Source organism: Acinonyx jubatus, chromosome B3, assembly GCF_027475565.1.
Source record: "Acinonyx jubatus isolate Ajub_Pintada_27869175 chromosome B3, VMU_Ajub_asm_v1.0, whole genome shotgun sequence".
NCBI classification, from domain to species: Eukaryota; Metazoa; Chordata; class Mammalia; order Carnivora; family Felidae; genus Acinonyx; species Acinonyx jubatus.
Genome location: NC_069386.1, coordinates 102,288,887 through 102,302,891, shown reverse-complemented (window position 1 = coordinate 102,302,891; position 14,005 = coordinate 102,288,887). Strand labels below are relative to the sequence as shown.

General features: G+C 34.0%; 1 protein-coding gene across 1 annotated transcript in view; it reads left to right on the top strand.

The window, feature by feature from the left end:
• The window catches only part of EXOC5 (exocyst complex component 5), a 55,886-nt gene extending 42,144 nt beyond the window's left edge, over positions 1 to 13,742 (top strand). Inside the window, exons 13-18 of the mRNA XM_027065799.2 lie at positions 516 to 624; positions 4,960 to 5,080; positions 6,293 to 6,379; positions 9,802 to 9,910; positions 10,108 to 10,323; positions 10,974 to 13,742. Of these exons, the coding sequence (XP_026921600.1) occupies positions 516 to 624; positions 4,960 to 5,080; positions 6,293 to 6,379; positions 9,802 to 9,910; positions 10,108 to 10,323; positions 10,974 to 11,162 (831 nt within the window). The 3' untranslated portion in view covers positions 11,163 to 13,742. The remainder of the gene's footprint in view (positions 1 to 515; positions 625 to 4,959; positions 5,081 to 6,292; positions 6,380 to 9,801; positions 9,911 to 10,107; positions 10,324 to 10,973) is intronic.
• The last annotated feature ends 263 nt before the right edge of the window (positions 13,743 to 14,005 follow it).

The following is a 14,005-nucleotide window of genomic DNA, read 5'->3' as shown; positions in this document are numbered from 1 at the left end:
GAATCCTCTGTCCCCCTGTCCCCCTGATCCTTCCCCACTCACTCTGTCTCTCTCAAAAATAAATAAACATTAAAAAAAAAAAAAAGGAAATGGATTTTACATGGCAGCCCAGGGGACATTTGTTATATGTATGTTTGTGTATGTGTTATGTTTTGTGTGTATGTGCATCTCATTAAACTATATTTGGTTTTAATATGTACATTGTACTTCATTTTCTATTGATTCTCTCTTCTCTCCTCTCTTTCTTGTCACAATCCACTAATGGATTGCAATCCAGGTGAGAAAAACACTGATCTAGTCTAAGCCAGGAGAATTGTAGACAAATAGGGAGCATTGTAACTATATGTCTATGTATGTGAGAGAGTCATTGGGGGTGGGAATGGGAGTATAAGTTATTTTGATATCTGAACACTGGCTACATCTTAGACAAAATGGATTGCTAAAAAAAAAGTTGCTTTTTTTTTTTTTTTTAAGATAGACTTGAGGAGTAATGTGTTTGGTTTTTCTTTTTAAAGCTTTCTGATCCTTCTGATTTACCAAGGAATGCCTTTAGAATTTTTACCATTCTTGTGGAATTTTTATGTATTGAGCATATCGATTATGCTTTGGAAACAGGACTTGCTGGTAAGTATATTTATTTGTCTTATAATTTGCATTAAATTTCTTTAATCATGCTTAGTTCACTGTATGCATAATATTATTTTATATATATTCAACTTTATACATCAAATTCAGTTCAATGCAATGAATAATGCTTTTTGAGCTTCTTTAATGCAAGGGTTTTCCAGGTGCTGAAAGTTACACAAAGACACAGTTGTCTCATATTTCTTACATCAAGCAGGGCAGGGCAAGCTACATAAGTTACTGCAGCGTATGGGCAGACTGTAGTACAATGCTATAGGTTATAAAATGTCAAGGGAGCAGAAATAAGGATGACAGCAATTCTTGTTGAGGCAATTGAGTAATATAAGGTGTAGAAAGAAAAATATTCCAAAATAAGCCTGGAAAGGAATGAATTCATATTAAAATTTTTTCTTTTGCTTTTGGTCTTTTGGGTTTACTGGTATTCATAGGGTAATAATGACTTCTTCCCTAAATCCCAGTCCCATTAATCCAGTTGCCTCTGAACTTTCCACCTGTCTATTGTGCATCTCAGATATAACATATGCCTAATGAAGCTCTTTATCTTCCATCTAAATCTGTTTGACTCCCATTTTTCTCCATGTGTTTGAAAGGTATTACTATTTATGGGTTGCTCAGGCCCCAAACATAGGAGTTCCCATAATTTTTCCTTTTCATGAATGTTGATAGCCAGTCTATCAGCAAATCCCGTTAGTATACTTGCAGACATAACTCAAATTCATCTACTTTTCTCAAGGTCTACTGATGCCACTCTAATGTAAATACCATCATCTCAGGGCACCTGGGTGGCTCAATTAAGCGTCTGACTTCGGCTCAGGTCATGATTTCATGGTTTGTGAGTCCGAGTCCCGCATCAGGCTCTGTGCTGACAGCTCTGAGTCTGGAGCCTGCTTTAGATTCATGTCTCCCTCTCTCTCTGCCCCTCCCTAGCTCGCTCGCTTTCTCAAAAATAAATAAAACATTTAAAATACATACATACATACATATATACATACATACCGTCATCTCTGTCTACTCCTAACTGGCCTTTCTGTGTACATTCTCACTTCTGCACAGTACTGACTCCACATAATAGTTTGATTATTATTTCTTTGTTTAAGACCCGTTAGTATCTTCCTGTTACTTTTAGGGGGAAAATAATAACAGACTTCACAAAAGCATGGCTTTTGATCTGTCCTCCTCTTATGTATTCATCCACATCTCATATTGCACTTCCTCTCACTACCTCAATCGCTCTGGCCTTCATTCTTTTTTCCCACTCAGGCTTGTTGCACTTGGTGTTTCCCTATCCTTCAAATCCTTTTCCTTCAGCTCTTCAATGCCTGGCTTTTCAACCTCTGATCTCAACTAAGAGGTCACCTTCTCAAAGAGTCCTTTGCTGATCACACTAGCCATGTAGCCCACCTCTCCCAGTCCAGTAACTCATTATTTCATCACTGAATTAATGTTTTTCATAGCACTTCTCGCAATGAAATTTTCATCTGTTAACATCTGCCTCCACTAACCAGAATTGATTAATTCAACACATACCTTTTAAGTGTCTACTCCTGCACTCATGGAGCTTTCAATCTCAGGGAAAGGATAGACAAATGACTAGAAAGTGCAATGTAAAATTGAGTAAGAGTTAATGAGAAGTGTTGGGGAATTGGGATGGGAAATTCAGGAACAGAGGGCTTTTTTTTTTTTTTTTTTTTGAGGAAGGATGGTCAGAGACTGCCTGTCTGAGGAGACATGATCCAGAGAGCTGAATGAGGTGAAGGAGTGAATTGAGAATTTGGAGACAGTATTTTAAGAGAACAGCATGTATGCTCTTGTGGCTAGGAATCTTAATCTGTCTTATTCACCATTATTGTCTGGCACCTAGAAAGCACATAGTAGATGCTCAAAAATGTTTATTGACTGTATGTCACATCATTTCATAAAGGTTTTAACATTGAAGCATACTCACCCATAATTCAGTAACCTTGTGGTTTATTCTTACCCATTTTTTTATTTGCTCTCATGATGTAGATAAACATTTGTAGCCTGCTTTTTTTTTTAACTTAAGTACAGCAGACTCTTTTTTTTTTTTTAAGTTTATTCATTTTCTTAAATAATCTCTACACCCAACATAGGGTTCAAACTCATGACCCCAAGATCTAGAGTCACATGCTTTGTTCCAACTGAGCCAGCCAGGTGCCCTAATTACAGCAGATCTTGACATTGAGTATTTAACATTTGCCACTTGCAAATGACTTAATGTGGCAATTTGTATTGGATAATAATACCTCAAAGGTATGAAAATTAAAGAAGATAATGAAAAAAGATAACATGAATTTGAATCCATATGGTATGAAGGATCTGTTATTAAGCTCATATGGAAATCTAGCATCTTCATTTTAATAGTTGTATGTATTCACAATTTGGAAGGGCTTAGGGGTGAGAATGTTTCTTATATTCATAAACTTTCTTCCATGCAGCCATTTAGTTAGTATTTACTGCTGTTATTTTTAATGATAGAATAAAATTCTGTCATGCATATATATAATAAAGTTAAATAAACTTAACTATCCCCTATTTCTAGATATCTTGAATCTTTTCAGTAATATAAATAATGCTGCAGTGAACATTGTAGAGCTTAGAGTGTTTTCCTTATTTTGAATTATTTTCTTCGTATGAAATCCCAGAAGTGAAATTAGCAGTTCAGAGTGTAGTACCTGGGGCCCCTGGCTGGCTCACTTGGTAGGGCATGTGACTCTTGATCTCTGAATTATGAGTTCAAGCCCACGTTGAGGGCAGAGTTTACTTACAAAAACATACACACACACAAAGTGTGTTACCAATTTCAAACTTTCTATACATATACAGTTTTGCAAAAGGGTTTTTTTTTTGCAGTAATTTACACTGTTATTGACCTTTATGATTGTACTAATTCTTTACATAGTGTTGAATATTTTTTTAGAATAAAGGGATTTTTTTTTTAATTATGTAGAGAGAGCGCACACATGAGTGAGGGAGAGGGGCAGAGGAAGAGAGAATCTTAAGCAGGCTGCATGCTCAGGACAGAGCCTGAGGCAGGTCTCAGTCCCATACTGCTGGTTCATGATGTGAGATGAAATCAAGAGTCAGATGCTCAACCACTGAGCCACCCAGGTGCCTTTGGATATTCTTTAAAAACCTTTAATTTAATGGTTGAAAACACACATAAATATTACCTTTTGTATCTTCCATTAATAATAAGGATTGGTATTTTCTACATGTGTACTGACTTAATTTTCTTTCTAAGTTTGTGTTGGAGTCTTTAGTTTTCTTACTATTTGGTGATTTTATCGTATCTTCTTTTTTTTTTTTTTTTTTTTTGAGAAACAGGGAGAGCGTGTGCAAGCATGTGCACAGGTTGGGGAAGGGCAAAGGGAGAGGAAGAGAAAGAATCATAAGCAGGCTCCATGCAGCCAACGCAGGGCTCTGTCTCACAACCATGAGATCATGACCTTAGGCGAAATCAAGAGTCAGATGCTTAACCAACTGAGCTACCCAGGCACCCCTTTTGTTTTCATTTTTAAAACTTTGAAAAAAAATCATCATCCTGTAAAGAATTCTAGGTATTAAACTTTTATTTTCTCATGTATGAATATTTTCCTTAGCCCATTATGCTTCTTAATTTTAGCTAGAAACATAGACATCTAAGGTTAGAATGTATCTTAGAGTTTATCTATTGCTCTTTTACAAAAAAGATGAATCTGAAATCTGGAGAGGTCAGCTCTCTTTTTTGGAGTCAGCATGTGGAGTCACCTGAATAGCATGCTGAAAAATCAAGAATTTTTTTGTAGACAGCGAGGAGACTTTGAATATTTTTGAAGAAATAATAGAGAGCAAGATGAGTGAAATGTGTAAATTTAAATATATTACTCTGGCAACAATATATTAACAGAAAAGATAAAGTGATTTGAACCCAGGAAAGTAACAAAAAAATTATTTTAACTGAGATAATGAGGCCTTGTTATAAGAAAAATGGTGGAAGTGGTTCATGGCTCATGTGAACCACTGGGCGTGAGAGAGTAGGAAAGAAAAGATACAGACCAAGACGATTCATTTATTGATGTATTTTTTGTTTATCTCAGCAAATAATGAAAACTGAGTAGATGGTGAAACCTTGCATGTAAAAACTTTGGATTAATTTTATTATTAAGCTTAATTTTACTTTTCTGTCCACAAAAATCATTGCTGATTTATTAAAATAGCAGTTGCTTTTATTCATAATATCACATTCATTTTTTCAGTTAGCAAGATGAATTTCTTCAAGTGTGATTCTAATACATACATGCCTTCCAATTTTAGGAATTCCTTCTTCAGATTCTAGGAATGCAAATCTCTATTTTTTGGATGTTGTGCAACAGGCCAATACTATTTTTCATCTTTTTGACAAGCAGTTTAATGATCACCTTATGCCACTAATAAGGTTAGTCAAATTGATTTTTGTTGGTATGTCAGTGAATATTATAATGTTCTCTACATATAAAGACAACAAAAATTTCATGAGATTAATAGGACAGATTTTAATATACGACATTAAATAAGGTTTGGTTTATATTTTCCTATCAGTTTATGTGAACTTTTCAAGCATGTGAGGATTAAATAAGGTGGAGTATATGTGAACATGCCTTATAAAATTATATGTGTACTATTAAAAGATGAACAATATATAAAAGATAATATTTTAAACATTTTATTGTGAACATTGATATGCCAAAAAATTAGTCTAGAAACAGTCTTAAAAATAAGATCACTTGTAATCCCTAAATCACACTTTGAAAGGAAATGTACTAATTTAAGAACTGTAATGCCACATAGCAAAGAATCCACATAACTGTTAGAGTTGTATATTCCTTAATATTTTGTGTGTTTTTGACATTTAGGTGGCATTCAGAAGGCAAATATGATTGTCAAAATTATTTTTTAGTGTAGGAAAGCTAAATCAACTGGATTGGCTGTAGTCTCCAAACTTTAATTAGTATAATTGATTATATTCTTAAGATATCCAATGGATTTTTTGTTTTTTATTTTTTGTTTTGTTTTTTACTGTTATTTAATTAAAAAGGAAACAAACACAAAACAACAAAACAAGAAGAAAACGAAACAATCCCAAAATTTCAAAATCACATATATTTATATTCTTGAGGGATGTCTTCTCTGAGATGAAAGTAATGAATCCAAAAAAAAAAAAAGAGGTTAGAGTGGGAGAGAGCCAAAGCATAAGAGACAAAAACTGAGAACAAACTGAGGGCTGATGGGGGGAGGCGGGGGGGTGATGGGTATTGAAGAGGGCATCTTTTGGGATGAGCACTGGGTTTTGTGTGGAAACCAATTTGACAATAAATTTCATATATTAAAAAAAAAAAGTAATGAATCTAAATCTTCTTCTTCCTTCTCTTCTAAATGGTTAATTTTTCCTAGTGTGACTATTAGGCATAGTAATACTGCATAATTTCCTAGTTTGAATTGGGCACTGTAGTTACTACTTACGTGCTTCTTGGATTTGCAAGCAAATTAAAAAAATATATATGTTTGTGTATTTATAAATTTTTATAACAATATACATATGCATATGAAAAACTTTCAGAGTTATAAGGCTACTAATGTGATTTTTTTTTTCCTTTTAAACACTGAATAGCTCTTCTCCTAAGTTATCTGAATGCCTTCAGAAGAAAAAAGAAATAATTGAACAAATGGAGATGAAATTGGATACTGGCATTGATAGGCAAGTTGTTAGTTTTTTGGGTTTTTTTTAAGATTTTATGTTATTATTTTTTTAAATGTTTATTTTTGAGAGAGACCATGTGCGAGGTAGGGGAGGGGCAGAGAAAGGGAGACCGGATTGGAAGCAGGCTCTGTGCTGACAGTAGAGAGTCTGACACAGGGCTCGAATCATGAACCATGAGATCATGACCTGAGCTGAAGTCAGATGCTTAACCAACTAAGCTACCCAGGTGCCCCTAAAGATTTTATTTTAAAATCCACACCCCCGCGTGGGGTTTGGACTCTCAGTCCTCCAAAAGCCACATGCTCAACCCACTGAGCCAGCCAGGCACCCCCCCACCCCTTGCCTCTTATATTTTTTAAATTGTAAAAACACTAGGGGCGCCTGGGTGGCTCAGTCGGTTAAGTGTCCGACTTTGGCTCAGGTCATGAGCTCACGGTTCGAGAGTTCGAGCCCCACATCGGGCTCCGTGCTGACAGCTCGGAGCCTGGAGCCTGCTTCTGATTCTGTGTCTCCTTCTCTCTCTGCCCCTCCCCTGCCTCACACTCACTCTCTCTCAAAAATAAATATTTTTTTAAAAATTTTAAAATTTTTGTAAAAACACTATTATAAATGCAGCATGAAAATGGTTTTTAGTATGTTTGGATTCTTTTAAACTAGATTCAGTTGAAAACTATTCTTGGAAGCCATCGTTTTCTCCTCCTCCTCCTTTCTCCTACTCTTTCAAAACTCCTTAAAAATGGTATGTAACATAGAGGATTTTATTTTCATTTAGAATTTTCAGGGTTATGTCTGAAATGCTTTAAATAAATATGCTAATTTTCTGTAAGTAAATTTCATTAAGTGAATACAAACTCTGTGTTCAAAAATTTTTGTAACAGTTTTTGTAGTTAATTATCTGTTTACGGTATAGAGCAGTGGGTCTCTTTTCTTGAGATGATGTGGTGGTCTTATACTTACTAATGATGATGACAGTTACCATTTATCAAGCTTTTGCTGTGTGCCACGCACAGTGTTAAGGACCTTCACTTGTGTTATTTATTAGGTAGAAAATACTTATTCTGTTTTACAGATGAGGAAATGGAGTCTTAAAGAAATAAAGTATTTGCTCAAGATTGCACAGTTAGTAGTGGTAGAGCTAGGATTCAAATGCTAAAGCCCTTGCTACTAGGTTTGGGCATATCTTCTTTATATATTATAATTCTGTTCCTTTCTCTTCTATTCAACAAAGCATATTTGAGTGCAAGTTAGTTAACAGTGCTGTTACAAGGATAGCCTGAAATTCACTCTAATTTGTGAAAAAGTAAATAATTTTTACTTTATTAGTAGTATCAAATTTGCAGGTCACCTCCCAATTACCTTTTCACTAAGATCAATATACTGTAGAGTATATGATAATGAGGGAAAGAAAAATAAAGTTAAAGAATAAAACTGGGAAAAGGGCATGTTATAGAATTAATTACTGAGCTTAATTTACTGATTATATGCTTAGAATAATCCTAAAAACTGGCCTCTACCTTTTGCTTTTAGTCAGGACAACAGGAGATTATACATACACAGTATTTCACATAATGTAATATGTTTATATACATTATAATCATCCCTTCAAGAAGTGTGTATTTTCCTAACCTAAATCCCTCATATTAACTTAATTTGTTTCTTCTTGGTTTGCCTCAGAATACCTAAAAATCATACTTGGGACGTGGGGAGGTTGGATACATTAAGCTTTCAGAGGTTCAGGAAAGATGTATTTGTTAGGTATCTTCTTAATATCTTTCTATATAAGCTTTAGTCTTGGGCGCCTGGGTGGCTTAGTCAGTTGAGCATCTGACTTCAGCTCAGGTATGATCTCACGGTTTGTGAGTTCGGGCCCCGCATCGGGCTCTGTGCTGACAAACTCAGAGCCTGGAGCATGCTTTGGATTCTGTCTCCTTCTCTCTCTGCCCCTCCCCACTTGTGCTCTGTCTCTCAAAAATAAATAAATATTAAAAAAAATTTTTAAGCTTTGGTCTCAAAGTCTTTGTACTTTTTGACCAATTGAAAGCACAGTGATCTGTAGTGGTCTCATGAATGTGAACTTCTAACTTTTTTACCCATTTTCCATGGACAATGGGTAAAAGAGGGAAGCAGAGCATCCACCTGATCCCTTCTGGTATTTCCAGACCAGTGTCCACCTGTCGGTATTAGGTCAGAACCTCTTTGCCTTTGAAGCTCACATCATCTTTTCTTATTGCTGTTATCTCTCAGTCATTTACGTTAGTCCCCTGTATTTATTGAGAATTTGGGCAACAGGCTCACAGTTTTTCTTTTAACCTTAGTGTAGGTCATTTCCACTTCCTTGTGTCTGACCCATTCATTTTCTTGATCATCTTCACTTTAGCTACCTACTCTCATATCCTGCTAGAACTTGTTATCATTGGTAACAAAAACCTCAAACTTGAATATCCCACTCATTGCTCATAACCTCTTGTTCTTCCAACTCCACAACCTGCTTTCTGACCTCAGCAGGAGCTCTAGCCCTTAATTTATTAATCGTTTGCCAATTACCCTTTTCCTAGCTTTACTTTATTATTATGCTTAGGTTGCTTGACCCAGCTCTTGAATTAGTCCCTTCTAATTCCCCTAAAATATATTTCCATTAACCATAACTATCTTACAGATCCTAAGTTTTGGATCAGTGCAGTCTCTTTTATTACCATAACTGGGTGACTGATTGCTGTTAGAGAATATCACATAACTCAAATGTTATTGGTACCACTACAAACCCATGCTCTCATTTCTCAACTGGGTCTTTAGTACCACTTGTTCAGCCTACTGATTGTCCTTAGAGTGTAAACTCATATGCTTCTCACGTCTTCTTCCAAATGTTGGCCATTCGTCTTAAACCCTCTATCTTCCCCTCTTGTAACCATTCTCTGTATATAACTGTTAACGAAATAAGTTAGTGACAGATTTCTAAGATCTTTAATATTACCTTAAATAAAGTATTGGGCAAGAGCAGGAATCTAAATAAAACCAGAGTTCATTGATAGCAAGACCTAGAATTTATTTTTTCTAAAATCTAAAGTCTACCAACAGTAAATAATTTTACAGAGCTATGAAATTAAATAATTTCAATTTAGTATAAATAATATAAAGTGAATATAAAATAAAGGGATCAAGGGGCTCCTGGGTGGCTCAGTTGGTTAAGTGTCTGACTTCGGCTCAGGTCATGAGCTCACAGTTCTTGAGTTCGAGTCCCACGTCAAGCTCTGTGCTGACAGCTCAGAGCCCGGAGCCTGCTTCAGATTCTGTGTCTCCCTCTCTCTCTGCCCCTCTCCAGCTCACACTGTCTCTTTCTCTCTCTCTCTCAAAAATAAACAAACATTTTTAAAAAATTTTTAAATAAAGGGATCAAATATATGGTGTTCTCAATTCTCTAGGACGTTAAATTGTATGATTGGACAGATGAAGCATATCTTGGCTGCAGAACAAAAGAAAACAGATTTTAAGCCAGAAGATGAAAACAATGTTTTGATTCAATATACTAATGTGAGTAAAATGATTCAATATACTAGTAAGAATATCTGCTTTGCTTAATAATTTCATTAACATTTTCATTGGTGCATCTTACTGTGCTCTAAGTTATTTTCTTTTATACTTAGAAATCAGTGAGACACTGTATGTATTTTCTCCTCATCTAAGTTGATATCCATTTCTATGTAATAAGTGTAGAAAAAATTTTACAGGCCTGTGTTAAAGTCTGTGCTTACGTGAGAAAGCAAGTGGAAAAGATTAAAAATTCCATGGATGGGAAGAATGTGGATACAGTTTTGATGGAACTTGGCGTACGTTTTCATCGACTTATTTATGAGCATCTTCAACAATATTCCTACAGTTGTATGGGTGGCATGTTAGCAATTTGTGATGTAGCTGAATATAGGAAGTGTGCCAAAGACTTCAAGGTATGTATTCACAAATCTGAAGCTTGTAAATAGGCTCAGGAACATAAGTCAGACCGTTAAGAATGCATGCTGACTTACTGTCATTACTGAAAAGTTTACAACTTGTTGATATTGTAGCGAGACAGATTTGACATTTTCTAACTGGAAAAGTGTTGTTCCAATCATATTTTCAGTATTAACACATTTTTGCTTTGTGCTTTATTTTAGACAAGGCCATATTTCAGTTCCACAATTCAAATGACATTGTTGACTTTCATAACTAAAGCTGTATATATCACACATCAGGAAAATATGTTCTTTCTTCATGTACATCTCTCTGAAATCAGTTTTCCTTAAGGTTTAAATTATTTAAGAAAAGTGCTAAATTAATGATAACTAATTCTAATCCACAGAAGTATAAATGATTGTTAACTATTGAAGAAAACTGGCATACTATATATCTTTTCAAAAAGATTATACGTTTTTGTAATGTCTGAAATATTTGAGTTTTAATACTTTCTGAAGCTTTAAAATTTTTTTAATATATTGAACCTCTCCCACATTAGTGACTCCTGAATAACAGTAAATAAGTGAGAAGGATTAAAAACTAATTGTAAAACTAGAAATCGTTTTGTTTCAATGCTGGTTTTTTTTTTTTTTCCTTAATTCAGATCCCACTGGTATTACAGCTTTTTGATACTCTGCATGCACTTTGCAATCTTCTGGTAGTCGCCCCAGATAATTTAAAGCAAGTCTGCTCAGGAGAACAACTTGCTAATCTGGACAAAAACATTCTTCACTCCTTCGTACAACTTCGTGCTGACTATAGATCTGCCCGCCTTGCTCGACATTTCAGCTGAGGTTGAATTTACAAGGGAAACATGTTGTACTTCAGCAGGTCTTCGTTGACTGAAAGCACAGGAGATTTCTTACGACACAGCCAACATTTTATGGAAAAATGACTGTTTGGAAAAACAGCAGCCATACTTACCCTTGAGATTTTATTTGAAATTTGGACACTACCCGGCCATATTTTGCTTTTTTCCCCTTAAGTTAAATTTTAATTCCATTCTTGAATTTAACAAATTTCAAATTCTAAATTTCAAATTATGTGAAACTACGTGTCACTCTTTTCATCCTGGAAAATGCTGGTGTCAGAAAACAAATGAGATGTTATCACTGTTCCAGTTCATGTTCTTTGACATACTCCATTGGGAAGTTTCACCATCCTATTTTGCATTGATGGTAAAATACAGCAAAACTGCATTTATTATTTACCAATTTTTAATGACCTTTTCAGCACTTGGTAATTGTTAACCAATTGTTATTTTAGGTTTTCTTAGAGAACTTTTGCCTCTTTCAAAAGGTTAACAACTGAGCATAATTTCTGTAGTTTGTTAATTGGATTTTTCCCTGAGGTACAACAGTAGTATTCCAAGAAAAATGTTATAAACTGAACTAATATGATGAAATGTTTTATGTAGATATTAGGAGTGGATCAGAATACATCTGCTTTCTGGGTAAAAAAACTTAAAGTTTACTATTTCTTATTTCATAAACATTTTAAGCCAATGCTAGCAAGAAATTAATAAGTCTACCTTATTTTATATTTCACTTAAGGTAAGGTGGAGGACCTTAACTGAAGGACCATATTTATTCATTATTTTAATATTATAAGGGAAGTAAAGTTGAGGTATAGTCTAAATGGTGAATATGAGAAATATTGACAGTGTTTAGCAACAATGCAGCCCTTTAAGATTACTTTCTTAATACTAAACTGGAATAAGATGGGATGGCTGAACACTGGTAATCTATTTTAAGGGGAATCAGTAATTGATAGATAGCATTATATATTCTAAGTCTGGAGACAAGCTTTGTGAAGACTGATTGCTTTTCAGATCTATAGTTTCTGTCATTATCTTTTTCAAGGCATTTCTGAAGCAATTCTTGAATGGAGTTAACTGAATTGGCTTAATATGGTGACATAATAAATCACTTATAAAATTTTAAACGTCAAGTGGAAATTTAGCAAGGCTATTTACTCTACAATCTCTCTAAACTTGCTCTGCAAGAATTCATTCTTATCTGTGTGTAGTATTTCAGTTCCCTTTGTGGTGTTCGAAATCTTCTAAGAACAGATAAACTTTAATGTTCAGCTCATTCTTGGCATTTTTTTCCTTTAATGTAGGCTTTTTGGCCTAATTTTGGCAAACTACTTTTCTTTTAAGACTATGTTTCTGAATAGTCATCAATCTTACCAAAACTTCCAGATCCAGCACTACCTACTGTTTAAGTTACTATTGACTGAATTTTCTTAATTTTCTGTTTAGCCCAGTGTTATCAAGGTAAGCAAAAGAAACAAAGTATGCCAACTTTTATCAAAGCATTTTAGAAAATTGTGGCAACTTTAGAAAGCTGTCTAGTTTTCTATTCCCTAGCCAAGGGGAGAGCCAGAACAGATTTTGGATAATAGAGAAAGTCATATGCTTGTACTATTGCCATTTTAGAAAGCTCTGATGTGAATTCAAATTATACCTCTGTTACTTAAAGCCAACAATTTTAAAGCAGTAGTTTTACTGGCCATTTGAACTCTTTGTACAGTGTCAATTTGTATAAAAAAAAAAAAAAAGAGAGAAAGAGAAAACAAAATCTTAAATAAAACACGAGAGAACATTTTAAGACTTCCAAATCAGAGAAGTGCTTCAAATTATTTTGTTTGGATTAATTTTTTTAAATGTAAAACATAAACATGTTGCTTAAATATTTTGTTAATTATTATTTCCATGCTTGAATTTTGTGCAATATTTTCCATTATGTCCATTGACCAAGGCAGTACAAAGAAAACTCATAAGTGAATACTTAATTTAGAAGTGTTAACATTAATGCTTAATAAACAAATTCCCTGCAATTGTTTTTTTATTTCACTCCATTTTTTACATCTTAAGGATATCCATACTTAATTTTCTAAATTATTGCTATTTAAGTTTTTAAGATGTTCCTTATTTTTTATAGGTCTTCTCACCTCCTTTTTTTTTTTAGAAGAAAAATACTTTTTTTTCTAAGATTAGAAATTTAACTGATTATCTTTCTTTAAAAAATTTTGTTCTATAAAGCCCTGTGCATTCCTTGCATTCTTTTTATTCCAATTTTTAAAGCATTTTTTATATTTATGGCCACTATAAAATTTTGCCCACAATTTATGACTCAAAAAAGATGATCAATAAGTAAGATGTTTTTCAAATGCACATGATAAAATTTTAAGTAGCAATAATGGAACTTTCTATATTAGTAACATTAGACAACATTTGATTAAAGAGAATCCTTACAGTTTTCTGCATTTCTACAGGAGCTAACAGACAATATCTATGTAATGTTTTGAAGTGGAAAATATGCTCCAAAACACTGCAAATTATTTTTCTGAAACTTAAGTATATTATGTTTTTGTAATATGGTACAGAAAGTTAAAATACAGGACACAGGTTTTAGCCTCTATAAGTTATGGTATTGAAAATGACAGTCGACCACAGTAGATGAATAGTCCTTATCAAGAATTATAAAATAACAGTTGAATGAATCTTTAGACAGATGACTCATTGACTATTTCAAGACAAGTATTAGCCTCATTTTGAGCATCTCCATGGTTGCAAGTCCCTAGCACCTTCCTTTTTTAAAAAAACTGCTAAATACATTAACTTATGATATA